This window comes from Sycon ciliatum, chromosome 13 (genome assembly GCF_964019385.1).
Source record: "Sycon ciliatum chromosome 13, ocSycCili1.1, whole genome shotgun sequence".
Lineage (NCBI taxonomy): Eukaryota > Metazoa > Porifera > Calcarea > Leucosolenida > Sycettidae > Sycon > Sycon ciliatum.
Genome location: NC_088655.1, coordinates 10159859 through 10187514, shown reverse-complemented (window position 1 = coordinate 10187514; position 27656 = coordinate 10159859). Strand labels below are relative to the sequence as shown.

The 27656-nt window shown below is 49.3% G+C and overlaps 3 protein-coding genes across 3 annotated transcripts; 2 read left to right on the top strand and 1 right to left on the bottom strand.

The window, feature by feature from the left end:
* The first annotated feature begins 1338 nt into the window (after nucleotides 1-1338).
* On the top strand, nucleotides 1339-11008 carry LOC135830114 (uncharacterized). The gene is made up of 6 exons (XM_065342504.1): nucleotides 1339-1943; nucleotides 5003-5176; nucleotides 6145-6321; nucleotides 7107-7270; nucleotides 7920-8073; nucleotides 10218-11008. The coding sequence occupies exons 1-6, from the start codon at nucleotides 1808-1810 to the stop codon at nucleotides 10352-10354; spliced, it is 942 nt and encodes a 313-aa protein (XP_065198576.1). The 5' UTR covers nucleotides 1339-1807; the 3' UTR covers nucleotides 10355-11008.
* Nucleotides 11009-11849: 841 nt separating this feature from the next.
* On the bottom strand, nucleotides 11850-25868 carry LOC135830113 (uncharacterized). The gene is made up of 8 exons (XM_065342503.1): nucleotides 25491-25868; nucleotides 23600-23727; nucleotides 23002-23195; nucleotides 22321-22530; nucleotides 21456-21638; nucleotides 20738-20941; nucleotides 19817-19864; nucleotides 11850-12363 (listed from the first exon to the last, which is right to left on the bottom strand). The coding sequence occupies exons 1-8, from the start codon at nucleotides 25649-25651 to the stop codon at nucleotides 12202-12204; spliced, it is 1290 nt and encodes a 429-aa protein (XP_065198575.1). The 5' UTR covers nucleotides 25652-25868; the 3' UTR covers nucleotides 11850-12201.
* LOC135829851 (uncharacterized) lies at nucleotides 14519-19153 on the top strand. The gene has a single exon (XM_065342235.1). The coding sequence runs from the start codon at nucleotides 14519-14521 to the stop codon at nucleotides 19151-19153; it is 4635 nt and encodes a 1544-aa protein (XP_065198307.1).
* Nucleotides 25869-27656: the final 1788 nt, after the last annotated feature.

The following is a 27656-nucleotide window of genomic DNA, read 5'->3' as shown; positions in this document are numbered from 1 at the left end:
CATATACATGTACATGTACATGTATATCGCCCGCTGCCCTGTTGGAGAGTCAGTGTGTAACGCTTAGGGGTGGAGCAAACATACAATGCACACGATAGTCCTCTCGGCCTCGTGTTACAACGAGTCGTTCGTCATTGTACAGCAGTGTACTATTAATGCTGTAGTTCATTGATGCAGTTTCATAGTACTTAATCTTCGAGTACAATGTAACAGTCAGTCAAGTGACCCTGAGCCGAGGGGGACTCTTGTCATAACGCACATGTACATGTACATGCATACGCTGGGAACGCCGTTATGATGTCACACGTCCACGCATCTGCTAAATGCCGTTTGTCCACAAACCGGAGTATCGGTGCATATTCTAATCAGGGGGAAGTCAAACCCTTGATTCTTATTATACATGTACATGACACTGTACACTGTACGTGTATACATGATGTGTATACATGACGTGTATACAGTAGTCAGTACCACCATCAGGAACAGGAAATCATCTTCAATGTACATTGTACAGAAGTAACGTTACAATAGTAAAATAATAATAATATTTTATTACAATGTAGTTCAGTTGTTACGTCACATGTAATGCATGTCAGTCATTCTTTATTCTCGGGGGGCAATCACGGCAATACACTGGTGACTTGATCTAGCCCGTTCTTCCCCCGGACATGACTTCAGCAGGTGATTATGCTCAGTTGTTTGCGGAGAGCAGTACAATACCGGTATTGTAATTTGTACTACATCTACTCCCTGCCGGTTATGTACAGTCATGTACACGCACATGTGAGTGTGGTGATGATTGCTTCCCAGGATCGTACAGACTGCAGGGAAATGAAGGGCAAATTCGATCGCGACTTAACAGCTGGTACAGTACCAGTATTACATGTGCTGCAGTGCAGTGCACACTCCGAAGTCTATTTTCACCACGCACATACATGTATATTTGTCCATACGATTAGCAGAGTTACTGGCCAATAATGGCAGTACGCTAGCATGCATGATCAAAACACGCGATCATACTCCCCATCCCGCTCGCCACCTATTACCTAACCTGAACTTCGGCCCACGATCTCCGTGTCCGCGACTATGCCTTCGTACGTGTAGCTAGCGCATTCGTTCAGCCTGCTGCTGCATATGCTACATAATCTCTGCCGACATCATGCAATCAGGGTACCTGTGGGACGGAAGTTCAAGCCATACTGATATCAATCCATTGTGTGTATGCCCCTACTGCGCCTTCTTCCGCTGGCGGGCAGACATCCGGAGCACACGCGTCGCAGTAGCATTCCACGATGACTCCGGCTAGAATGCAATACCGACCTACTACTAGTATTCAACAAAGGCTTGAAATTTTAAAGTAACTAAACTGGAGTAATGAACCTGTAGAGTTAGAGATGTGTATATTATGGCGTGAATTTCCACACGGAGATCATAACTTTGTCGAGGGCATCACCGTGCGGAACCTTACACAGGTCATAGGCGTGTGAGCCTTCCAACGCGCGTCAAGAGTAACACGGTGGGTAGATTTTGAACGTCTCAGGAAGAGTGACAAAGAAGTGATCGCCCTGCCGTTTTTACTAGTTATAATCTGTCTAGGGCTGAGCGCTTAGCCTTAGGTGCGAAGATTTGCAGCGCACTGGATTGGCTTGCAAATCGTTTTAAAACTGATTTTCACCACTGTATCTGGTAATTGCCAGCAAGACAACTGGTCACAGTCCACAGCAAAGCAAGCTAGTATTGCAAGAAGGTGATAGTCCTCTTTGGCATTCGTCGAGACCAGTAGTTCTCAACGTTAGTTGACTCAATCATGGCATCTGAATCCGCGGAACTGAGGAGCGCTGGTCGTCATGCTTGTCAGTGTCGCGCGGGGTTATTCGTGGTGGTGGTAGTGTGTGTCAGCATGTCCTTGTGCATAGCGGACAGCGCAGCTATGCTCGTCGAAGGTAAGACTGATGAAATCCATGTGCTATGCTATTGCCCTTTTCCCCTTATTATACACGTACCGGTATGGGCTCTATCTCTGTGCGTTTGGTAATTATCCCTTGTACGACTTCCGTTGTTCGATCGATATTGCGTTCGGGAAATCCCCCAATGAACACCGGACATGCTTGCACACACATATCCTCACATCTGGCAACCAGATCTCTCTCACTGGGCCTCAGAGCACCCGGATGGCGGGTATGGGTGGTTGGTTGTTTCTATTTGAATTCGCAATACAAAACAGTTGGTCCAACGATAACTTGATAAGGCTCCTCATGAACTGGCAGAGCTACTTACAATAATGTACAAAGTACTTAGTTAGGATTGCAAATCTGCATCATGATTGATTGTGTCGCAGGTGCTGGGACGATATACATCGTCCCAGCACATAGCAGACTCAGCGGAGGACGTTCAGGTTGGTTGTAACTCTGATTCGTCCCAGCACTATAATTAGTATAGCACTACCTACATGACCGTACTAGTACCTCCGCACACATAACCTGTGATAAAAAGAGTCTTGCAGTCTGTACTGTACATGCATGTATATTGGGTTTTGCCCAGCGCCACGGTCACCTTGCGTGGCCCCTACCATTACGGCATTAGATGTCTCTCTGCTCTCTCTCTCTCTCTCTCCTGCATCCTGATCTTTCACAATCAGATTCTACTGCTAGTAGTAGTACTGATGGTATTGTGTGAGGTACATGTGTAAAAACAACACTGGTAGAACTAAAAACGTATAGGTAGGCGAGCGGCCCTGGTACATGGTTCGAGTTCTGGTGGTGACAGTCATTTTTTTTCTTCAGACTTTTCCCGTTTGTCTCTTTCCCTCAAACTAATGAATACTGAGTCGTTCGAGCTTCATGATCCTGGAATATGATTGGGTTTACCAAGACCACTTCTAGCGGACAACCAGGTCGGGCTTCTCCGGTTCGTGTCAGGCTCCACAGTCACACATTCGGGCTCTAGCTCTGAGAGTAGAGGAGGCAGACTGGCCATACACCTAATGTTACGGGTTGTTGCCTGAACGTCTCTCCCACACGGTACTCCTCAGCGCAGGTGGAATTGTGATGTAACAGCGCGATCGTCCCACCAAACTCGAAGTCAATGTTTGCTCTGAGTCTGACAAGATCAATGCATCATCGCACTTGAGACATTGAGTACGTCGAGTGCCATCCAACCACCTACTACAATCATGTAGAATTCTTCTGTGCACCTCATTGCTTGGAGCGTTGTTACGAATGTTCAGGCTAAGAGGGGCACTTGGCTGCGACTAAGCAGGATTGCATTATGTGCCTCCAGACCACAAACTCGCCAAAAGCCAGGTACAATGCAGTCAATCACCACTGAACGCTTATCCGATGTAACTGCGTCTTATTACGCAATGTGTTCAGTTGCAACATTTCGTCGCGTTCCAGACGTCCTCTTCCAAACGCCAACACGCAACGACGTTATAATGATCATGTACATGTAGCAATGCTGTGGAGGCACTATACTACAACAGTCATTAGGAACTTTGAGAGTTGGCGTGGGCCGTCGGTGGTCCTGAAGCAACGTGAAGTCTTTGGGAGGCAGCCCGCTACATTATAATTTCCATTGTAGCTTTACGTCAAGTCAACCTGTGTACACTGTTCTAGTCTCATGTATTGTTGGGTCAAACCACCAGGACTGTGTCTGACTGCTGAAACACAACTTACTTCATAATTATAATTATTATACTTTTATCCGAAGGTTCATACATGTACAGGGGGGATACCGATAGTCTACCGGTAGATCTAGAAAGAGAAGACTACACACGAAAAGGCATAGGATAGTCGCCTGATGATTGCATTGAGCAAGAAACTCCGAGTTGCGACGATTCTGTAAACCTCCGTTGTGCCTTTTGTGTGTGTAATAGTGCTCCACATTATTATTGTGTCGAGCCCTCTCCGCTGGCAGAAGGAAGTTTTGCTCCCTAAAGAGAAGGGTACAAATAAGAGAACAGGCATGCAGTACACTGGGTACACGCACACCTACAGTACAAGATATCACTACAGTCACTACTTGCACAGGCAAACGGCTAGTGGAGTTGCCAGTCGAGCACCTTGGGAACCTCAGGCCACCGAACACCGGTCACTCAGCACTCAGTCATCGGCCCCGGGCCCGGACACCGTTCTGATTGCGGGTATGATTGAGTCTGAGCAGCTTCAGGGAGGACGGGAACAACGGGGAAAGCAGTGCACATGCCCACTTGGACCACTGTTTGCACAGCCCGAAAAGAGCACAGTAAAACCTGTCAAGGCGACCACTCGGATAAGGCGACCACCTGTCCAAGAAGACCACTGAAACCAGGACCAAGGGATGCTGTTTCCAGTCGAATGACCCTAGATAAGGAGACCACCTGGTAGCAGAGACAACATTTTGAAGGTCCCTTGAGCGGTCGTCTTAGACAGGCTTCACTGTCCCTGGTACACACCGTTATGCGAGTCGTTGTGCTTTCCTGTATTCAATCTCGAGGAGGCCCTCTACCTTGATAGGCATGTGTTCAGTATGCAAAATGGAAGAAACAATCAAACATGATTAAGCAATGCAGTGAATGGGACTCATGTTATACTGTGACGTGTTCTGGAGCATTTTGGATACATGTCCATGCACAGTCATGTAACATTGTATGGACTATGTAGAGAACACCATGTACAATTATGTACATGTATGTACTGAATGCGGCTTCCCCCCCCCCCCCCCCCCCTCCCCGCTAATACTTGCAAGTAGCAAGAGCACGTCCTCTCCCCCCCCCCCCCCCCCCCCCCGCTTATGCTAGTATATGTATGTTGACAATGGTACTCCAATGTTCACTGGGACACACAGAGAAGTACATTATACATGTACCTACAATGAGCATGTATCTGTCGACCAAGCTTCGTTGTTTTCCAGCAGCCCTCACAGAAACCTGTTATCATCATTCCAAGGACACTTGAACACAAACCTCGAATGTACTAATGATACTAATGTGCTGTTGACACTCGTTGTTATTGTGACTGTTCAGGTGAGGCGGAGGAAGGTCAGATCACGGCGTGGGCCATCCAGAACTCCTCATTCCTGCCCACGTTCAACGGCCTGAGTGAAGCAGCATCGGACAACGCTGATCAGCAGCTAGCCTGGTCCGATGTGTTTCAACTGCTAGGCAATCCCACACCGGATGAAGAGCCAGCCTCCGGAGGTAAGCCGACAAACACAGAGCAGATGGAACCTGGCTTCAGCGGCCACTAGTCCTTGGCGGATAATGCCGGCAGAAAAATTGGCAGAATTTCGTACTTTTTCTGGTATGTTTCATGCAAGTTTGGTATGTGGATAAAGAACAATGGTGGAGCAGAATTCCATACGGTTTGTAACGTTGTATGGTTCTGCAAATGTCACCGTTTTCCGAGCAGAATCTTCTTAATCTGTTAGCATTCTCCAGCCAGGCCTTCCGGCCACCATGCGATAGGCTGACCGACTGGTCTTTGATTTGAATACAGGTGGTTTACAACTTTACACAACCAGGGTGGCAGTGTGTACCCGGGCCGAAAACCTCTTTGAAGTACATGTAGCATCGAAGTAACACAATACTCCGAAGACATTTAACTTCGATAACAGCAGGGAGTAGAAAAAAGTGATACCGAAATAGATATTTTACTACTCCCTGGTTGACAGCATCAACCCCATCTTTTCCAGTGAATTTGGGCCCCACGATAATGTACAGTTGCACGATGGCCAAAGAAATCCGACCCCGTGAGCTGAAAGTAGCGCCAAGGATCACGGGACACCTGCGCACCTCGAATGGGTCTGTCGACCGTGCACTGATGAATGATGATGTTTATTGAAATAGAAATGCGGTGCGACTGAAGGAAATGCGGTGCTGCTTTTGGCTCGCTGGTCGGATTTCTTTGGCCATGGCTGTCCAAGTAATGGGAAGTAACCAAGGTGTTGGCACCTGTGATCACTGGGGCTTCATCCACACGTGTTAGCATGCTCAGCATGTTGCACTTTGGGCTCTCGATTTTTGCTGTGCAATCTACCCATGGCATGACCTAATGCATGACATAATGCATGACGTAATATTTTACATCACTGTCAATGTTTACGGGTAATTCAACCAGTGAATATTGTATAATTATGTTGTGTTTCTCCATCTGGATTCTAATGCAGCTGTGTGGTCTGATTGGAGTGACTGGGGTGGCTGTCAGCGGCTACTCTGCAACAGGCATGCAGTGCAGAGACGTGTGCGCCACTGCATACGCGCTGCCAACGCCAGCACCATCACAGCTACCAGTGCATCAAGCTGCAGAGGGAGACTGTATCAGAGTCGACGCTGCCAAGCACCACGTAAGGATGAGTAACTAACACAGTAAAACCTGAGACTAACGACCACCCCTTGGGGCCAGAGGAAAGCGGTCTTTAGTGGCAGGTGGTCCTTAGTTAGAGGTTTGCACCGCACAACCATTATAATGGATGTGAGACCGTCCGTGCCTGGCAAAGTGGTCCGTAGTACTAGGCTGGTCGCTAGTCACGGTGGTCGGTAGTACCAGGCTGGTCGCCAGTCAAGTGGTGGTCTTTAGTTACAGGTTCTACTGTAGTACCAGGCTGGTCGCTAGTCAAGTGGTGGTCTTTAGTTACAGGTTCTACTGTAGTACCAGGCTGGTCGCTAGTCAAGTGGTGTGTAGTACCAGGCTGGTCGCTAGTCAAGTGGTGGTCTTTAGTTACAGGTTCTACTGTAGTACCAGGCTGGTCGCTAGTCAAGTGGTGTGTAGTACCAGGCTGGTCGCTAGTCAAGTGGTCTTTACTTACAGGTTTTACTGTATCTAATGCTACTAGTCATGTGGAGATAGACTCACTAATAAACTGGGCAACCACAAGCTCTACATGCTATTTGAGTATCCATAAAACGCTTTATACTGCATGTAACGTAAACCTGTGCGTTGAGAATGAGTGAGAATCGTTACCTTTGGTACGCGTAAACTAGTCAATTTTAGGAAATCGTTATAATTGTATGCGCCTCGATAGAATAATGGCTTTTACGGTAATCAGAACTGGTCCAGGGTGCCAGCTTGGCACTCTTTGATTTCACGGAGACTTACTTTAGTTCACTTGGTCTGTCGTTCTCCGCACAGCTGATTCTGCTCGGCATTCCGCCGTGTTCGGTTACAACTCAAGTCTGCCGGTAGTACTCCAAGGTCGCACCGTGGTGTTCAGCTGCTGTGAAGTGATCGACGGTGTAGACGCTGCACTGCTGCATAATGGCAAGCCGGTGGATGATGCACGGCCTGAAGTGTCGGTGAGTCGGGCATACTACCCTGTGTGGCCCCTGCCACTAACTGTTCCTGCTTCTTTCCCCTGCCTTTTTCTTTCACAACTTATAGGTAGACCATAGGGGTGTGTTGTGAGGTGTAGAAAATGAACTAAATAAATAAAATGTAATATCACCAATCAGCAACAACAACAACAACAATAACTCTGTGAAAAGCTATCCCAGCACACAGACATCACCTTTCTGGAGAGTGAGAGTGAGAGGGAGGGGAGGAGAGGGGGGGGGGGGGGGGGGGGGCATATCTGGCACACAAGTACAGTACATATTGCCTATAGCATTGGTCTTTGATTTTTGAGCATTTTATTACTATAAGCGATATAATTGCCGTGGTCGATACTGCATGCATGCATGCATGCATGCGAGTGGGGTATCAAAATACTCAGCACACCGTACACATACAGTCATACTGCATAGTTGGTTGCACTACACATCCTGTGTACTCATACATTGATAAATGCACCCTATGCAGCCAAGGCTCCTGACGCACAACGTCATTACAGTAAGCCCTCTTTTCGGATCTGGAGGCTCATTTATTTTTGTTTGACTGCTGAGAAGCTATTTTCTTAGCCTATATCCTGGTCTAGTCTGTTGTGTTCATCCTCATCTGTGTGAACAGGGTGTGTATCACTTGCGCCGAAGACAGCTGGACGTAGTCATAACAGACATGAGCGTCACGGACACGGGCATGTACCAGTGCAAGCGCACGCCCCAGTCAACTGCACTGCGCGTTGTAGACCTGGATGATGTCATCGCCGATGCAGCTAGAGATGGTGAGGGCCGATTCGTTTTTATTATTCCCGTAGCTATGCAAAAGACATTACTTCAGTAACGTCTGGTGCTAGCCAGGGTCCACACAGCTTTAATTCCATGTTTGTTTGTGCCATCGGCATGCCTGGCGCTATCTCGTACCTGTCTCGTACCGTACCGTACCATCAAAGACAGCTGGCCACAATATTCAAATAGGGCTTTCAAATGCAAGATCATAACGTGAAGCAACTTGGAAGATTGAGTATGTATGCGAAGTATATTGGGGGAATGCATGGAGGGCGATAGTGCAGGTTCTAATCCTAGGTTATGTCTTGAAAAAGTAAATAGGAGAAATGAACAATTTATAACATTCCTATGCTCTTTTTTTTGCCTAGGTCCTCAAGGTGGTAGACGGTGTCGTATTACCCTCGAATGCAAAGAAAAAGTTTATTTCTTTCGCGCAGGGCCCTACGCTATGCTTTTTTGGCTAGCTCATCATGCATGTTATTCGAAAAGATGGAAACTTGTTGCAATACAATGATGTAGCCGATCAGTTCGTTGTGGTATGGTTGGGCATTGTGGCCGTCATCGTCGACGTAAAACACTATTTACATACACAAGCTCGGGGAGCAAAAGTCTCTCTGTCCCATAAGCTGCCACATACCAAATAAATACAAAACCAAGCACTTCACACGAGCTGACTTACACGCGTGGCCCTTTTCACGAACCCAGACAAAGGGATTGGTCTATTATAACGCATGTACGAAGTCACTAGATTACACCCGCACCAGAGATGAAGGCAAGAGCTGTTGCCGAAGAACGGCAAACGGAAAAGATGCCTGGCGCTATCCCGTACCTGTCCCGTACCGGACCATCAAAGACAGCTGGCCACAATATTCAAATAGGGCTTCAAATCCAAGATCATAATGTGAAGCACTGATTTGGAAGAATGAGTATGTATGCGAAGTGCATCGAGGGAATGCATGCAGGGCGATAGTGTGGGTTCGAATCACAGGTTATGTCTTGGAAAAAATATCAGAATTGAAAAATTTATAACATCCCTATGCTTTTTTGGCCTAGGTCATCAAGGTGGTAGACGGCGTCGTATTACCCTCGAGTGCAAAGAGAAAGTTTGATGTAGCCAATCAATGGAAAAAATCATTTCAATCAGTTCTAATAACATGCATGATGAGCTAGGCAAAAAAGCATAGCGTAGGGCCCTGAGCTTACAAGCTCTCTCGTTAAGTGCATTACCGCTAATGCAGCGGAATTGTTGCTGTTGATTTTATTTTAATTTGCAATGACCAAATGAGCAGAGGTGCTCAATAGCAAGGAAGCAAATTTCGGGATTGCCATTCTCGCTTATACCATTCAGAACACTGTTGAGAGAACGAACGGATGATGGTGATGGTCTTCTTACGCAATACTGCCAGATGTCGTTATAATATATATGTAGGAGGCCGCGTACAGTGAAGCTTCTGTATATAAACCTAGTATTTTCAAACTAAAGAGAGAACCCCGTTGTCTTTATGATGCAGTTGCGTGAAGTCCACCACTTTCTTTGTGAATTATCATTGTAACATGGAAAAAGCTGACTTTCATGCCGTGGAATATCTCAGTACTCCTTGTCAGTTTTGTGCTAAGTTGTGCACATCTGACTGTTCGAAATCTGGCTTAATTGATGGACTCGATCGCATAACTTGTCCGGCCCGCATTTTTCCATGTTATAATAATATTATTATCCTGGTCCTGGGACGTGGCAGTGGTCCCTCATTCAAGGGTGTGCACGGTCAAACTATCCTTGAAGCAGTCTGCATTTACCGAACAGAATTTGGTATATTCCTGGACAGCAGTACAGCCACAGCTAGCTAAAGTTACAAGCATCGCTACAAGGGGACGTTGAACACTTGCCATTTCACTCGATTCTAGCTTCACGGCAGCCACTGAACTACGACCCCTAGCTTTAGACATTTAGCCCAACCATGCACATACTGAACGCGAAGGTCGAAAAAAAAAACCCTGTTGTTAAGGTCTCAGTCCTCATTTGTTAGACTTATCTGTCTTTGTAAAAATTTAACTTACTCTCCCTCTCTCTCTCTCTGTCTCTCGCACACACACGCGCTCACTCACACACTCTCTCACTGTCTGAATGTTATCTGTTCTGCAGGCTACACTTACATCCCACAGCCTCACCATGACCAGGGTATAGCAGAGAGTGTCAATAGCTCTGCCAGCAGCATCGGCTGCAGCTCTACTGTGATAGTCATGCTTCTCATGGCGGTGCTGCTTACTTCACCGCTTTGAGTCCACAAATCCGTGGCGCACTGATGTGCCACCTACCCGTATATGGTTCCACATCCTCGTGTCCCATCCTCGTGCCATGTCTTCGTGCCCAGCATCACCTCTACACCAATGCCGATGAGGCCTGCGGTTGCGCTCCCAGGCAGCGGATACTGATCACCCTCCAGATTTATGAAAGTCGATTACTTAGTGTATACACAGATGCATGTAGATATTGACTGCGCATATCGTACTATTCATTGCGATTCTCCGAGTTACCTTTGACTTTACTTCCCAAAAATTCTTGATACAGCTCAGCCTCCTTGAATTAACTTCTCTATATTCTCTGTTTCACCCTGATGACAGGCCAGGCCCAAAGAGTTGGTGAACATAATCAGGAAAAGCCTTGAATTAGACGAATTTATTACTTGTACATTACAGAGGTCCCTTTATATTCCGGCATCATTTGTGCTGTGGAAATTCTGCTGGATTGGCAAATCTGATTTTCTCCTACAATTTACATGAAAAGGACATTTTGGTTACCAAAGGTTATGCTGGTTTACAGGGGGTGCTGGTTTATAAAGTGCTGGATTAAAGAGGGACGACTGCAATCTGATGCTGTCCCTTGATCGCAGTCTTCTACATGCAATTGCTGGTCCTTTGTTTCTTGAGAGATTGAGTTAACCCTTTAAGAGCCACAGGAAATTTTCAAAAATCTGCATTTTTTCATGTTCCTCGGATCATAGCTTCAGTTCTACTCACTCAATCCTCACAATCTAGGGCTTCCTGGAAAGGTATTCGCGAGAGGAAGAGGATGAGGTCGATCATGATAGCCAGCACACCGTCTATCCAGCGCTAGATCGCAGCGACAGTACGAAAAATGCCCCAAATGCGTCCAATTGCGTCCCGCTCCAGATATTTCATTCTACTCGATCGTGGAGTTCCAATTTTTTTGCTGTGTACCCTTGACAATATCAACAGTGAAACCCGTGCAAATTCGAGTAAACCAGCGTGACGAAAAGTCTCAAAAATCTCAATACTAAAGTTGCACTGCGCGCTTTTGAAATTGCCGCGATCGCGGCTCAACTTACGAGTGATTTATCTCGGGAACCGTTGCTTGCAGCGCTTCACGGATTGTTTCTCCCGACAGGTGAGAGTTTTCTCTTCGCCCTGGATATTTCGATCGATGGATTTGAGCGAGATTAGACTGAGTTACGATCTTTTGAAGTTTTGCATTTGAATGCGTCGTTTACGACGCATTCAAGTATGGGGCGGCTCTTAAAGGGTTAAATCAATGGCCTCCTGCATACTTCTCTTCAGTATAATTATGATTTCCTACTGACTGCTCCCCTACCCTATGCTACCACGATGTACATACACACCACTGGATGTACCAGCCTGACCTGCTGTCTACACGGGCGAGCAGGATGCCCTATATCTGGCATCATACAAGATATACATGTACTCAGTTAATCTGTTAATCCGTCCACAGATTGAGTATGTACTCAGTTAATAAATATTTCTCAGAAGACGTTATTATTCCATTTTTCTTGGATTAACATTATGAAAGAGATAAATTTCAAAGCTCATGCTGTTCCCTGAATCAATGCGGGAGAGCTGAATGCACTCATATTTTGATAGTTGAGACTTAAAATTATGCTCCTCCAATGAGACCAATTCTGTGAAATTTCAATATTAAGACCATGGCCTTGAATGTGCGCATGTGCAAATAACATACCAACATGCACTTATGTGCAAGAGAATGTGGCAGTAGATGTTGACGGGACCGGAAACGGAAGGTGTGTGTGTGGGGGGGGGGGGGGGGACTGGCATGCAAGATAGTCTCCCAGTGGGCAAAGATCTTTCAGTGATCAGTGTGCCGATGATTGCAGGAGTACTTCCATGTTGTATATATCCACAGCGGCAGAGAGTACGGAGCCCAAGCCACCCGGACCGCTCGCCAAGTAGACGGTGGGCCGGTGGCGATACGCGTCGGCGTTCGTCTGTATCCCCGTACCCGAGCAAACGCCACTGTGATGATATTGGAACTATATCATTTGGTGCCATTAAATATCCCTATACATATACATATACAGTAACTATAACCTTCACATCCTCATATTTACACCTGTCCATATATGACATTAGAATAGCATGCTGCGTACTACTTCCCGTACTACCGGTACCTTTTCTAGTACTCACATATTGTACAACTTTACACACCAAGATAAAATAACAAGGATGACAGCCCTTCAGGGTTAGTTGTCGGTTAGCCGGACAAGAGTGGGTTGTTGGTGTGTCCTCCCCTAGGCCCTTCACATGGTGTCAGAAGTGGTCCAGTCACTGTGTGTCAGTACTGCGTACCTCCGTCGTTGCTGAAAGTTTGCGTAATTTTATTTCTAGTTTTTCGTTTTTTCGAGTTCGTGGGGCCGCAAGTGAGCTAGCCATGGATCTCGAGTCGTTGGCGTTTGCTCGCCACGAGCAGTTGAGGGACATCTGCCGGGGGCTGCATCTCCCCACCGGTGGTGCACGCTCTGATCTTGTGCGGCGGATCCTCTCCGTATCGCACAGCAGTGCGCGGATGGATCGGGAGATCGACACTGAGTTCGAGGAGGTGGCCCCGGATGATGACGAGCTCACTGGCTTACCTGATGCTGCTACCAGGTCGACGCTCCCTTCTCCACCCATGGATTTGTTTCGTCCCGCACCGTCTCCGAAACCTCGCTTGCCGAAAGTAAGTGATAATCCTTATTTCGGCAACAGTATTGTGAGCAACAAATTTAGGGCTCACAGTACGTATGCTGATAGCCAGTGGACATCAGCGCCATTTTGATTTGGGGCACTCAAGTTCACGTGATCCTTTCGCGTGCGGAGCTGTATGCAGTTCTGTGCTGGCGTGTAGTCTCTGATCTACGTGCAGGCTGCAGCATGATGGAGCTGCTGTTTTCTTGCTCTGTCGGCAAACAAAATTTCCGACAAGTAGCTAGAAGATGGCATATGGCGAAGCTTGGGAGGCCTTGATCTTTTCTGTAGTTCGGGAGATGGACATCGAACATTACAATGGTAGTTCTCCGTGACTTACCCTTGGTACTGAGCTGTGGCTAAGGTGAAGTGAGGGACGAACTACCCAAAAATATCGCAAGCCTACAAGCGCTTCGGGTCACTAATGCCCGGGAAGAAATTGATGAAGAGTACTAGTCTGCCACGACGATACTCCACAATCATGACCAGCTCACACTCGGCTCTACCCACACCTGACCATGGATTTGGAAGGCCCTAAGGAAAGGAGTTCGTTCCACTGCGCAGTGAACGAAACGGCAGGTGAACAAGAGTTGTGCACGCCGTCGCGTAATCTTTGTAGTTTGAGCAAAGATCTGCGGCGCTTCTCACGACCCTAGGCAAACAGGCCACGAACAAGCCGTCCATCCACGATCAGAAAGTAGTTGCAAGGCGTTTCCGGGAACGTTTGCAGAGCTGAGTCCATGAAGAACAAAATGAGCGCACAAAACAAATCACTCGAACACGGCGCTGATCGCCTTGCGAGGTGACCAACACGTATTTTAGGTAAGTGAGCTTTTCTGGAATGCAAAGCGATGTTTTCCGCACGCAGGGTACAGGAAATCTGTGGTGGTATGCGTGACAAGGTTGCGCATCATCATTATTTTTTTCTTGATTTGCCGCTTTCTGTCATGTCAGCTTGCGCACGGTCTTCTTCTTGACCTTGCGCGCTTCAAAATGTAAGAACTGCACAATGGTTGCTCCGATTTTGACGATCTATGGCTCAAAATTTTCTTGAGGGACCTGGCCAGAGGATTACCGAGCCATATTTTTGGTTTTCACCGAGCTTGTGTCATCGATTCCCACAGATGTTTGTCCCATCGAGGGACGAAAATCCACAAAATCCCGTTCGTGGGACTCAGAGCACGGATTTGAAAAAATCGTTCGGTAATCCTGTAGTCCTTCAGCCAAGGAATCCTCCCTGAAAATTTCATGGCTCTCCGGCCAGTCGATCTTTAGAACGAATCGATAGAAGATTCAAAAAATATTCAAAATTCCAAGCCCGGTGATTGGCTGAAACACGGTTTTCACTGATCACGCCAGCACCTCGTGGAACAAAATGGCGCTGATGTTGAATGTACGCAACTGTGAGCCCTAAAATTAGATTACAACAGTGAGCAGTCCTTTGCAATGAACCAGTCGCAGTTTCAGGCCAATCAGGGTTCTGCTCCTACTACTACTAGTACTTACCATACGCATGACGCACCTGCACTGGCTTCCGCTAGCCGTCGTACTCGTACTGGGCGTACACATAGCCATACTAAGGTTGCATGCTCTACTCCGGAGCCAAAAGCGGTCCACGTCCACCGTCAGCCCGTACATGTCGCTTTTGGTGAGGATCCCGTGTATGGAGACCCTAGGCCTAGTAGTAGTACGCACGAACTGAGTGATCAGGCGCAGGCCAGCACTAGTCGTACACGTACACCCGCAGGTCCGCATGCCCCGCACGTGCACATCGATCCTGCTGCTGAGAACCCTGAGCCTGAGGCTGAGGCTGAACACGAACAGCGTTCCGCCACCGATGTCGATGTCGATGTCGACTCGCCGTCCCAGCTGTCGATGCTCACGCAGTTGGTCACGCAAATGGCGCAAGTGCAACTCACTCAGGCCACACGGCGATTCTCTCAGAAGGTGCCACTGGCTAAACTGCACCCTGGGGACGATGTTGAGGCATTCCTCACCAGTTTCGAACGATCCATGCGGGCGTACAGAGTTCCTCCGGACGATTGGGTCTATTTGCTAAGCCCCCAGCTGACTGACAAGGCCTTGTTGGCATACACGGAACTTGCCTCCACTGAGGCTGACAGCTACGACCGCGTGAAGGAGGCCATTCTCCATCGCTATGCCGTTACCCCCGAAACGAGCCGCCGTAAATTTCGGGGCACTACGCTGCAGAGCTCGGAGTCCATGATTGACTTCGCCGTCCGTGTCCGTGACACTGGCAGTCGTTGGCTCAGCCCCGCATCCTCGCGCGAAGCCATATGTGAGTTGATCCTACTGGAACAGTTCTTGTCTGCGCTTCCTTTTGGTTTACGCACTTGGCTGCGGGAACGCAAACCGTCGTCCCTCGACCAGGCTGCTTCGCTAGCGCAGGACTATCTTGACGCACGGGATCGCGTACAGGAGCCCAGCAGTGGTCGTCTCAGCAGCGGCAGGGAACAGTCTCTTGTCTGCCACATTTGCCAGCAGCGTGGCCACATGGCCAGGGATTGTTCTAAGCGACGGGCACCATTGCCGAACACTGACGCACGTGCCCAGGTGCAGGGGTCATTTGCGTCACCCCGAGACCGGACGTCCGAGTCATCCAACCTTGCTCGAGTTCGCTGGGCTGCACCAACCTCAGGCTCAGCGCGGGACCGGCCAGTATCTTCCCCAGCTAACCCCAGTCAGACCCACTTGTCATCTGACCGCCCAGTGACTTCTCGTCCTGACCGTCCCACACCACCACCGAGACGCCCCATGTCGCAGCCGCGTTGCTATAATTGTCGTGAGCTGGGACATATTGCTATTAAGTGTCCGAATCACACTCGCACCGCTCTGTTTTCCAGCCCAGATCAGGAAGTCCAAGATGCTGGTACAGTTCATTTGCTGCCGGATGAGGATGATCTGCTGGGTGAAGCATATTTCTGCTCACCCCCTCCACCTGTAGACTCTGGTCGGTTGCCCCCCGCTAATCCCAGCGCCGCCATGGGACCAGCACCGGAGTACACCGTCGCTGGGTACGTGAATGGTACCCACGTCCCGAGCATCGTTGTTGATACCGCGTGTGGCCGCACCATGGTACACAGGACCTTGGTCCGGGACCAAGACTTGTCTGGTGAGACTACCTCCATTCGTTGTGCCCACGGTGATGTGGCCAGTTACCCCATGGCCGATCTGACCATCACCATCGACGGCATGGTGTACTATGTCAAGGCAGCAGTGTCCGAGCACCTGCCCCGTCACGTGTTGCTTGGCCGTGATGGGCCCCACATACATGAGTTGGTCCGGCTGTGTCAGCCAGCCGCCACGGACGTCTTGGTCTCTACGCGTGCACAGGCCAAGGCTTCACCTGAGTCGACTGGTGCTGCTGGTTTGCACGCCATCTTCCCGTTCGAGGATGAACTGTTTGAGGAGTTGGCCTCGAATGCAGCTTCTTTGCGTGCACCGCCGGCGGACCTATCTAGCACACCGGAGGTGACACCGCCACCTATCTCTGCACCCGATTTGCCAGATGCCACCCGTTTCGCCGACGAGCAACGGCGTGACCCATCTCTTAGCCCATGTTGGGACTATGCTACTGGCCGACACAAGACGCCCGTCAATGGCAGTACCTTCTGTGTTCGCCAGGGCCTCCTCTACCGGGAATACTCACCGGATGGTGAAGCGGGGATGGACACCACCAGCCCCTACTACCGCCTTCAGTTGGTTCTGCCCACGGAACGGAGATCCACCATTCTGCACCTCGGCCACACCGTCCCCATGGCTGGCCACATGGGACAGGCGAAGACATCCCAGAGGATTCTTCTCCGTTTCTGGTGGCCGACGATTCTTCAAGATGTCGCACAGTATTGTTCCGCCTGTGAACCATGTCAGCGCACCGCCCGTGTTCTGCGTCATGATCGGGCACCACTTATTCCTCTTCCTGTTATTGGCGAGCCCTTCCGGGTGGTAGCTATTGACATTATCGGCCCATTGCAGCGTACGCAGTCCGGCAAGAAGTACATCCTCACCTTGGTGGATTATGCAACCCGCTATCCGGAGGCAGTCGCTCTTTCCAATATTGAGTCGACTACCGTGGCTGATGCGTTGATCTCCATCTTTTCCAGAGTAGGACTGCCGGACAAAATCCTCTCCGACCAAGGCTCCAACTTTACGTCGGACGTCCTCCGACAAGTTGCTGCTTTACTCCGTATCCAGCTTACCACATCCACTCCGTACCATCAACAGACCAATGGCCTCGTCGAACGGTTCAATGGTACCCTCAAGGGTATGCTTCGTCGGTTTGCTGCTGATGCGCCACGAAGTTGGGACGAGGTGCTCCCATATGCTTTATTTGCGTATCGAGAGGTGCCTCAAGCCAGCACTGGTTTCTCACCATTTGAGCTCCTGTACGGCCGCCATGTCCGCGGCCCGCTGGATCTCGTGCGCGATGCTTGGGCTCAGCCAACGGAGGAGCTCCGGACCACTACTGCCCAGTTCGTCCTCACCATGCGGGACCGGCTTGAACGCATATCGACTGAGGCTGGCTCCCACCTTGCCACCGCGCAGCAACGGCAGAAGGCCTACTATGACCGCCTGAGTCGGGAACGCACATTTGCTCCGGGAGACGAGGTACTGCTCTTGCTTCCGGCTTCGGCTCGCAAAATGGAAGCCGTGTGGCAAGGCCCTTACCCTATTCGGCGTAAGGTCGACAAGGTCAATTATGAGATTGACATGGGACCCCACCGCACGAAGCGATATCGGGTTTTCCACATCAACCTCCTGCGGCGGTTTCGCCGGCCCCAGCTCGCGGCCTTCACCGTTCCTATGGCGGAGGACGACCCAGACACGGAGCTGCTGCTTGACGACTGCTCCCCTCTACACGTTGATGGTGGCCGTCCTACCATTAACCCCGACCTTTCGCCGGACCAGCGGCAACAGCTCGACATGCTGCTATCGGAGTTTGAGGATACCCTCTCACCCCAGCCTGGCCGGACGACCGTGGTGGCTCACTCCATCCACACTGGCGACGCCACACCCATTCGTTCCCGGCCATATCGTCTTGCCGCTGCGCACCATTCTGTTGTCCGCGATGCCGTCGACGAAATGCTGGACATGGGCGTCATACGCGCATCCCGCAGTCCGTGGTCTTCACCCGTTGTGCTTGTGCCGAAGAAGGACGACTCGATCCGCTTCTGTGTCGACTACCGTGCCCTTAATCAGGTGGCCCAGTTCGACTGTTACCCGATGCCGCGGGTGGACGAGATCCTCGACTCTGTCGGGTCTGCCCAGTTTCTCTCCACCCTTGACCTGTCCAGGGGGTATTGGCAGATCCCTCTGGCAGAGGATGCGTGTGCCAAGACGGCCTTCACCACACCGTTTGGCCTGTACGAGTTCACTATGATGCCATTCGGGCTCCATGGAGCGCCTGCAACATTTCAGCGTTGCATGGATACCGTCTTGGCTGGTCTCCCGTTTGTCCTGGCGTATTTGGACGATGTCGTCATCTTCAGTCCGACTTTTGAGGACCATCTTGTCCAGCTCCGCCACGTTCTTGGTCGCCTTCACGACGCTGGGCTCACTGTGAAGCCGAAGAAGTGTTTATTGGGTATGGTCGAAACTCCCTTCCTTGGCCATGTGATTGGTCATGGTCGGGTGCGTGCGGACCCTGGCAAGTTGCAAGCCATCGACGATTGGCGACAGCCCACGACCAAGAAGGCCCTGCGTTCCTTCCTGGGGTTGTGCGGCTACTATCGTCGCCTCATTCCTCACTTTTCAACCATCGCGGAGCCCTTGGTAACCATGACGTCGAAGGGCCACCCCAACACCCTCCACTGGACGACCTCAGCTGCACAGGCCTTCGTTCAATTGAAAGGCCTCCTTGTCTCCGACCCGGTCATTGTTGCGCCGAACTTTGCTGCGGAGTTCTACCTGCACACGGACGCGTCCGATGTTGGTTTGGGCGCTGTCCTGACCCAGCGTGATGCCCAGGGCACCGAACACCCCGTAGCATATGCCGTCTCGCCCTCAAGTGGGCCATTCTCAAATTCGCTCCGTATCTCCTCGGCAGACGCTTCACCTTGATTACCGACCACCGCCCTCTTCAATGGATCGCTCAGCATCATAGTGGCAATGCTCGGGTGGCCCGATGGGCCATTGCTCTGCAGCCGTTCGCTTTCACCGTTGTGCACCGGCCTGGCGCTCTCAATGGCAACGCCGATGCATTGTCCCGCCAGATGTGACTTTCTTCTCCTGCTGTGTTGCTCCTAGCTTCTTCATCTATTGTTTCTCTCTTCATTTAGTCATTGTCCCAGATGGTATCTCGGACCGGAGAAGGGGAATGGTGTGATGATATTGTACCTTTATATCCTTTAGTGCCGTTACATCCTATATCTATTGTTTCTCGTTTAGTCAATGTCACAGATGGTATCTGTGACCGGAGAAGGGGAATGGTGTGATGATATTGGAACTATATCATTTGGTGCCATTAAATATCCCTATACATATACATATACAGTAACTATAACCTTCACATCCTCATATTTACACCTGTCCATATATGACATTAGAATAGCATGCTGCGTACTACTTCCCGTACTACCGGTACCTTTTCTAGTACTCACATATTGTACAACTTTACACACCAAGATAAAATAACAAGGATGACAGCCCTTCAGGGTTAGTTGTCGGTTAGCCGGACAAGAGTGGGTTGTTGGTGTGTCCTCCCCTAGGCCCTTCACAGCCACTCACCTCTCCCGTGTCTGGATCAACCGTCTTCGTCAAGCCTGCAAAACCCTAATGGAGAAGTGCAGATAACAAATGGACCTCACACTGATATGCCAATAAACAACCAAACGCAATAAGTTAAAAGCACAAACCATTGCAAGTAATTAGTGACAACAAACCTCCCCGGTGACTACCCTCCCGCCCTGTAGGCTGTATATCGGTACAGTGCCTGTGTTCTGTGCACGTACATAGCATTGTACAGTTGTGTTTGGTGAAATCCGACCCAATGTACATTTCTGGCGCCCTCAGCTTGCACGGCTCTTGACGCCCTGTAAGTGGTAGGAATGCTGCTGGACGTACACATGTGCAAGTACAGTGATGTAATCTAAACTGATACAGGGCACCAGTTTTGCACTTTGGTTCGGATTTCAGTGAGCACAACTGTACATGAAGCTACTAGCACCCACACAAGACCCGGACCCGCTGGCACAGTGGCTGGATCTCGTGTATGGTGGAAAATATCGCGTCTGTGAACTGTCTTTTGTCTCCAGGACTGAATTTTGATGCTGCAATTTGTGCAGATTTACTGTAACTTGGCCCACATTTTACCTACTGTTCTCTGCAACTTCTTACGCAGATTACCCATGCATGGTTGCACAACTTTGCTGCTGCTATATTTGCACAGTTCCTGTCCATATCTAGAGATCGATATTTTTTTCACAAAGACGAGACGAACAGGGACCACCCCCCCCCCCCCCAAACAAATGAATATCTTCTCTAAAAAAAGTATACCGAAGTTGTGGGCAAACCCTTAGTGATCCGCTATTATAATTGATAGTGTTGGACAAACGATGGATAACATGTAAACTGTCAGTGCCCTCTGTTAAATTTAATCCTTGGCTCTCCATTCGAGTCTAGGTTTTAACTTTTACGTCAGCTCACCTTTCTAGCAGCAGCGGTGTACCGCTCAAGACTGCTGGCGTTGGCCCACTTGTTGATGACGGTGCGAGCAAGAGCCGATGTGAACATAGCCGTGACGGACGTCTCAAGGAAGGAGTCTGTATCGTTGACCAGCTGATGCCAGCGACCGTCTGGGCTCTGAAACTGCAGCGCGGCGTCGAGCCGTTCCTGCAGCATTGCCGTCACCTGCAGAATTAGCACAAACAGACAGTAGACCGGAAAGGAACATATGGACACGAGGTAAGAGTAAATGTCCACCATTGTAACTACATATTATTATACAATCAGAAAGTGCAACAATTAGGCACGAAACTGACAGTTACTCTCAATTTGTATCCATATGTCCCTTTCCATTTTTACATTTATTACCGGCTCCACATCCGAGTATCAGATAGTAGATTGTGTGCTGCTCAATGAAATCAGTGTTTGCAGGTCTGGGGATGCATGGCGCCCGGCGTGGCATTCACTCGCTTGATCGGATTTCATTGAGCATATTACGCACAGTTAAAGCTGAATTTATTTAACGACAGCTGAAGAAAGCAAACAGTTTATAGCAAAGAAAAGGACGAAGGAACTACAAGTTACGCTATAATATCCACTAACACCACCGGTTACTGAACAATCAGCCGCGAGTCATGCGATAACAAAAAGCAAGCAAAAAACAAAAGCGAAAAGTGTGATTTGTTTAGCCCTGTCTCACCGCCGAGGTCTGTTCACTCAGTGCGGGGAACCTCTCCAGCGCGGCCAGCACCTCGACATGGCTGAACAGTCCCCAGCCATTGCCACGACCCCACTTGCAGCAGGACTCCTCCTTGTCGGCGGCGTTGTAGCCATGGTAGAAGAGACCGTCCTGGGGGTCGCGCATGTGCTCAAAGAACAATGGCTGTAGGCGACAAGAAACGCATGACGCCCGGTCAAGGCACACATTGATTTCATCAAAGGATTTCATGCACAGTGATGCTGTCATACAGTACTGTAAAAGTACTGTGCACAACGATGACATTCGAAGACTCCCCACACTTCCCAGGCGCATGCCCCGTGTGGGTTCCTGGGTTCCCGGAACCCCCCCCCCCCTTTTCGCTCAAAATGCAGGATTTTGCTTCATTTTTTGAAAATGTTCCCCTGGGGAGGCCCCCGGAACTCCCCTTGAAGGGCACCGGCGCACGCACCTGCTTCCACAGCACATGTAGTACCGGAAACTATCGTGACACACTCAGCACAGCCTGAACTTTTCTTGTTATTGTATACTCCTATCCGGTTAGCACAGGAACCCAAACGGGTATTCTTGACATAGTTTGTACAGTGAGTGTGCACTTGCACTATATAGAAAATGTACAGTAAGCACATAGCCGTGCTTTTTACATGCACCGTTGCAAAAACACCGTACTCCAACTACCCGATCGGGTTCTCGGGAGCAAACTGCTAGCCGAATATCTGCTCTAATTACGGGTAGCACGGGCACCCTACTGCACTATGACGCCCCTACTCCATTTATAGTGGGAATCAAAACAGGCGTACACCTAATAACATTGGACCCACTGGGAATAGAATTTTTAACAACTTACAGTTTGCTTGCCGACAAACTGGGCAAAGGTGAGATTGCCGGTCATGATAGCCAGTCTACTGGCCAGCGTTAGGCCCATGTACTGGTCGTCGCCCCAGAGGAACGAGTCGTGCCCGCTCTGCCCAGCCCAGCCGTGATCGCGTGCCACGCAGCCATCGCTGAGCCTTACTGGCCAGTTTAGAACATAGTTACGTGCAATGTACTCAGCTACCTGCCAGGCCACAATACATGTATAGCACACAAACAGTGGACAATTTATTTCACAGTTCAAGCGAGACTTGGTTCGACCAGGTTTTCCGCAATATTATTTATTATTCATTAGGAACTTCTCCGCGTTGGCATCAATGCAATGTTCATTTACACAGCATGTATAGCTTTCGCATATTCCGCATCCGCAAATGAATGTGAAATGAAGTGTGATAGCCAAACATGGCAACTATCCAAAGCAGTTCAAAAATGAAAAAGGTATAAAGATTCCAACAGTTGACTTGAAATATTCTCAACATTGTCTTTTTTGGAAGCGGATCAACTTGCCTCTGACAGAACGCACTGGCTCAACGTTGTCGACAGATGCATGACTGTCATTTGATTTGTTCATATGAGCTACATGTATATGCGTGCTGTATTATTATTAAATAACCCGACGTCAGAAGAGTATATTGAACTTGAGTGATTGGCTTACTCTAAAGTCGGAAACGTTTGAGTAGCCGGGCTTTGCTGCCGGTCCATGGCTATACGACAGTGCACGGTTCAGATACGCAATCGGAAAGAGGCCCTCGCTGTCGCCTATAGTGCCGCCGTGTGGAATACTCTCGCCGTGCACTGCCTTGTAGGCAAACGACTCGGCGTCGCTCAGATAGTGCGTCAGCAGTGCGTCTGTGCACATCAAACACAGTTCAGAAGCGCAGAAAATGCTCAACAAGTTTAGAGCGTGCGAACAAAAAGAGACCCCGTAACCGTGGAAACCACTATAGCTACCATATGTAAAGGATACTACAGTGCTGCTCAATGAAATCAACCTGGAGCTAGTCAGTACCAAACCTGGCCCTGTGCAGCCCTAGACCTGCAACCACTGGTGTGGTGAGCTAGTGCAGGGCACAAGCTTCTAAACTCATACGATCGGATTTCATCAAGTAGCACAGAGATTTAGTGAATAGATGACAAGGCTACATTGGAGCTTCAAGGGTTCTGAAAAAAGCCCTGCTGAAAATCTGATTTTCTCAAAATTGGCGCTTTGCGGGTTTTCGCATCTCAACTCTTCGCATGCAGGAGGTTCTTACCTACGGTGTCAGCGTAGTTCAGCTGGAACGTCTCGTTTGCTTTCCACAGTCCGTCAACTACCAGCGCTCCACCGTAGTTCCACACCAGAAACACGTCCTTGTGGCGAACAATGGCATCGCCTACAAGCCTGCCGGAGAACAGCAGGCGACAAAGTCACAGCGTGCTGTTTTTTATAGACAATACAGTACTCAAAATGGGTGTGGCATGAGCATAGGGAAACGTTTGTTACCAATTCTTCCTCGTTAGGTCTTAGTCGAAATGTAGAGTTGAATAAGATATTTTTTCAAATACTGACATCTAAGGCTCATCTCCTTGCGCAATATTTCTAAGGCCTGTGCCCTATTTTTTCGAATCCTATATATAAGATTTGAGATTTTACTGGACCTTGTTTTATCCTTAAAATTGGTAGTTTCACGACGGCATGTGCGATATGCTGCCACACCTGTAATGTTCTTTTGCACATTCACTGCTCCAGTCCTTCCCATGACACCAGCTGAACAATGCTGCTCAAAATTCCGATTCTTGCTCAAAATGGGTATTCATGATGTCCTATGAATCTAAAAAGTAAACATTCATGCCTCAAACATATTTACAGCTTCTAATAAAACCATTATGCTCTTATTATGGGTCATGAATGACTCATGATGACCAATAACAACGGCATAAAGGTCACGCATTTTCAAATCCTATATATAGGACTTCGCTACCAGTCCTGCTGAATCAAGACGCGGAGCGAGTCGGCTGCCGTCTGAGGACTCCAGGGGACTTGCAGCTGATGGCTCAGCGAGCACTGGATCGCCGTGAATGGACATATCTGTGCAACGCAGTTACAGATGCGTACAAGGCAGAGTACTGGTGAAGGAAGTTGGCACTGCAATGGTTTGAGCTACATTCTTTGTTGTTGGTACTCTGATTATCCGTATTATCCGTATTCACATGGCCTTTGCCATTCATTCAGTATATTAATGTCATCAATAATGATATTCTTGTTTGTATTAGTTTATGTGACACCATTTTCTATTTTTCTTTGCCTGCCTGCCTGCTGGTGGCCTTTTTTCACATGGTTCGGTGCAAGCGAATTTGGGCGAGCCCATTGACGCGGGAGCACAAATAATAATAATAATAATATTATAGGACTTTTTGCCAGCAAATTAAGAGATAAAATTATCGCCGAAATCATTACCACTATCTCATTCCTCTTACTGCCACTTCAATCACCCAAACACCGCACTCATTATCAGTTATTGCACTGACCAGTTTGCTTTTCTGCCTGAATCCAATGGACGAGACGGCAATGGAAATCTTTGATGAATGTTTCGGAAATGTTGCATAGGAGAAGCCTGAAGTTAGTTCTGTAGGGTCCAATTACAGTTCAGTCTGCTGAGTACTGTTGGTGGCTTCACAGTACTGGGTGCGTTCGATTATGCGCTCGAATCGATTCATGAATCGATTCCCGCCATTCACATCACCCCATGTGAATAGGGTGAATGGATTCCGAGTCGATTCCAGGGCTCATGACATGAAAATCGAACGATTTGAATGAATGCGAATGGATTCATGAATCGATTCAACTGCATAATCGAACGCAGCCAGTGCATTGGACATGATTCAAACAAAAATATTTCTCCAAGTCCACGCTGCAGAGTACGCTTCCACTCTGCGGTAAATCTGATGCCCAGTCCGCATTATTGCGAACAATCCTTCACATTTCCTCAACTTGCGCAAGGCCGCATACGGACAAATACGACCGGATGGTGCATGGCGGCACTCCGTTGCATGCATGCAGTAAGAGTGGTGCGAGAGAAAGATAACAATCATGTCGACCCACCTACAGCTACAATGTCGTTCACTACGACACTAGCACAGTCTGTCGTGTACCTAGTTACTTACTTAGCCATCGCCTGGGGCGTCATGGCGTCCTCCGCTCGTCCACTGGCTAAATGAATGAAACATAGCGAGAGCGCGGCTGCGATCGCCTGCAACCGCCATGTGCTGTTCCCCGTCGGAGTCGGAGCGCGGCGCCTGTTCGGAGTGTTCCCCGTCATCGTCATGAGCGAAGCAATGATTATTGTAACGGTGCTAATCACCGTTTTGGACGTTGATACACAATTATGTCACGAGAGTATTATTGTCTTTGCTCGACCTGCCAACTATTTCCCCACTGTAAATCTCACCCAGCTTTGCAGTAGAGCTACGGTGCAAGCTTTTTTCACCTTCAACTACAAATGCGTAGCTTTCCAGCTACTTTTCCCGGATCCTGTTGATGCGAAAATCTACGGACGGTAGATCTACGCGGAGGTGTATGGTCTGCCGTGCGGCGTGCGCATCACGGATCTGTCACCTGGCTGCCGCAGTGCAGTGCTGAGTGCAAGGGACTGACTGTGTGTAGAGCGACAAGTCATGTTGCAACGTTGAGTCGATGAAGGGTTCTACTGCCGTCACTGCCCTTGACCTTTGTGATCTCTCCCTAGCAAAGCACTGACTGTTGTTCACCACACTGCATTGTGTCTCGAATTAATGTTGTGATCGGTTCAGCCAGTCACTCGGAGGTGTGCTGATGAGACATTATTGTAAGAAGGTCCACACAGCTGAGCCGCGTGTGTGTCCGAATGGAAGGTTGAGTAGTCTCTCCCTGTACGGTAGTACAGTGTACAAACCTAATGGCATAATGTCGTTCTCCCTGGCCCACCCTATACCTCTATTACCCCCTCCCTAGCCTTCCATCCCCCTTCCTGGCCGTCCATCCCCCTTCCTGGCCGTCCATCCCCCTTCCTGGCCGTCCATCCCCCTTCCTGACCGTCCAGCCCCCCCCCCCCCCTTCCTGGCCGTCCATCCCCCTTCTTGGCCGTCCATCTCCCTTCCTGGCCGTCCACCCCCTTCCTGGCCGTCCATCTCCCTTCCTGGCCGTCCATCCCCCTTCCTGGCCGTCCATCTCCCTTCCTGCCCGTCCATCTCCCTTCCTGGCCGTCCATCTCCCTTCCTGGCCGTCCATCCCCCTTCCTGGCCCTCCATCCCCCTTCCTGGCCGTCCATCCCCCTTCCTGGCTCTTCATTACCCTCACTGGTCATCCATTGCCCTCCGTGGCCCTCTCTACCTCCATCGCCTTCCCTGGCCCTCCGCAGCCACCTCCCTGGCCCTCCCATCCACTCCCTCCATCGCCCTCCCTAGCCCTTGATCGCCCTGCCTGGCCCTGCATGGCGCTTCATCACCCTTTCCAGATGGCAGTATCTCTGACACCAACGCTGGTGGAGATGTTTTTTTCTGTCATGGAAACCACTGAAGCCCAGCGGGCAGAGCTACTGTCTGGGTGTCTACCTGCTGGAGCTATCGCAACATCCTTCACTGCCGGAGTAGCAGCAGCAGCAGCAACAGCTGGCATTAAGGCAGTCTACGACGTTACCCCCATGGAGGTGCGTCCATGGAGCTATGAAGCCGAGACGTCTGGCTGGCTAAGCGGGCCCCACCACCACACTCCATTATTCACACCAGTGTCTGGAAATATCATCATTCAAATATGTGGATTTTGTAGAGAAAAAAGCGGTCAGTATAATTATTGGTAACTTTTAACGGCCTCTACCTCATAGATGTAGATGCCCTCCGTGAAGATCCCTACAGGATTATTATTAAATTCTGAATAGGGCAATCCCCACAGGCCTAGGGCCAGGGTACCCTATGTGAATACGAAGAGCGTGACAAAACTGCAAATAAGAGGATCAAACCCCACGCCATCCCTGTGTACTATGCTGTTGTTGTTGTTGTTGTTGTTGTTGTTGTTTGTTGTTTGGCTTTATTTAGAGTGGAGTTCCAAAACAGGCCTAAACCTAATGACAATGGTCCCACTACTATGCCCTCGCAGTCACAGGTGTTGCCCGGAAGGCTCGTTGCACCAACCCTGTCTGGATCAGCAGCCCGGCACCGCTGTAACAGTTTACATCTATACAATCATGCAGGTATCTACCACACTTCATCATGTACACATCTTCACACTTAGTACCTGGCTCCTTCCTAGCGCCTATTCCCTCGCACCTCTGCTGTATATAAGCACACTGCTCAACC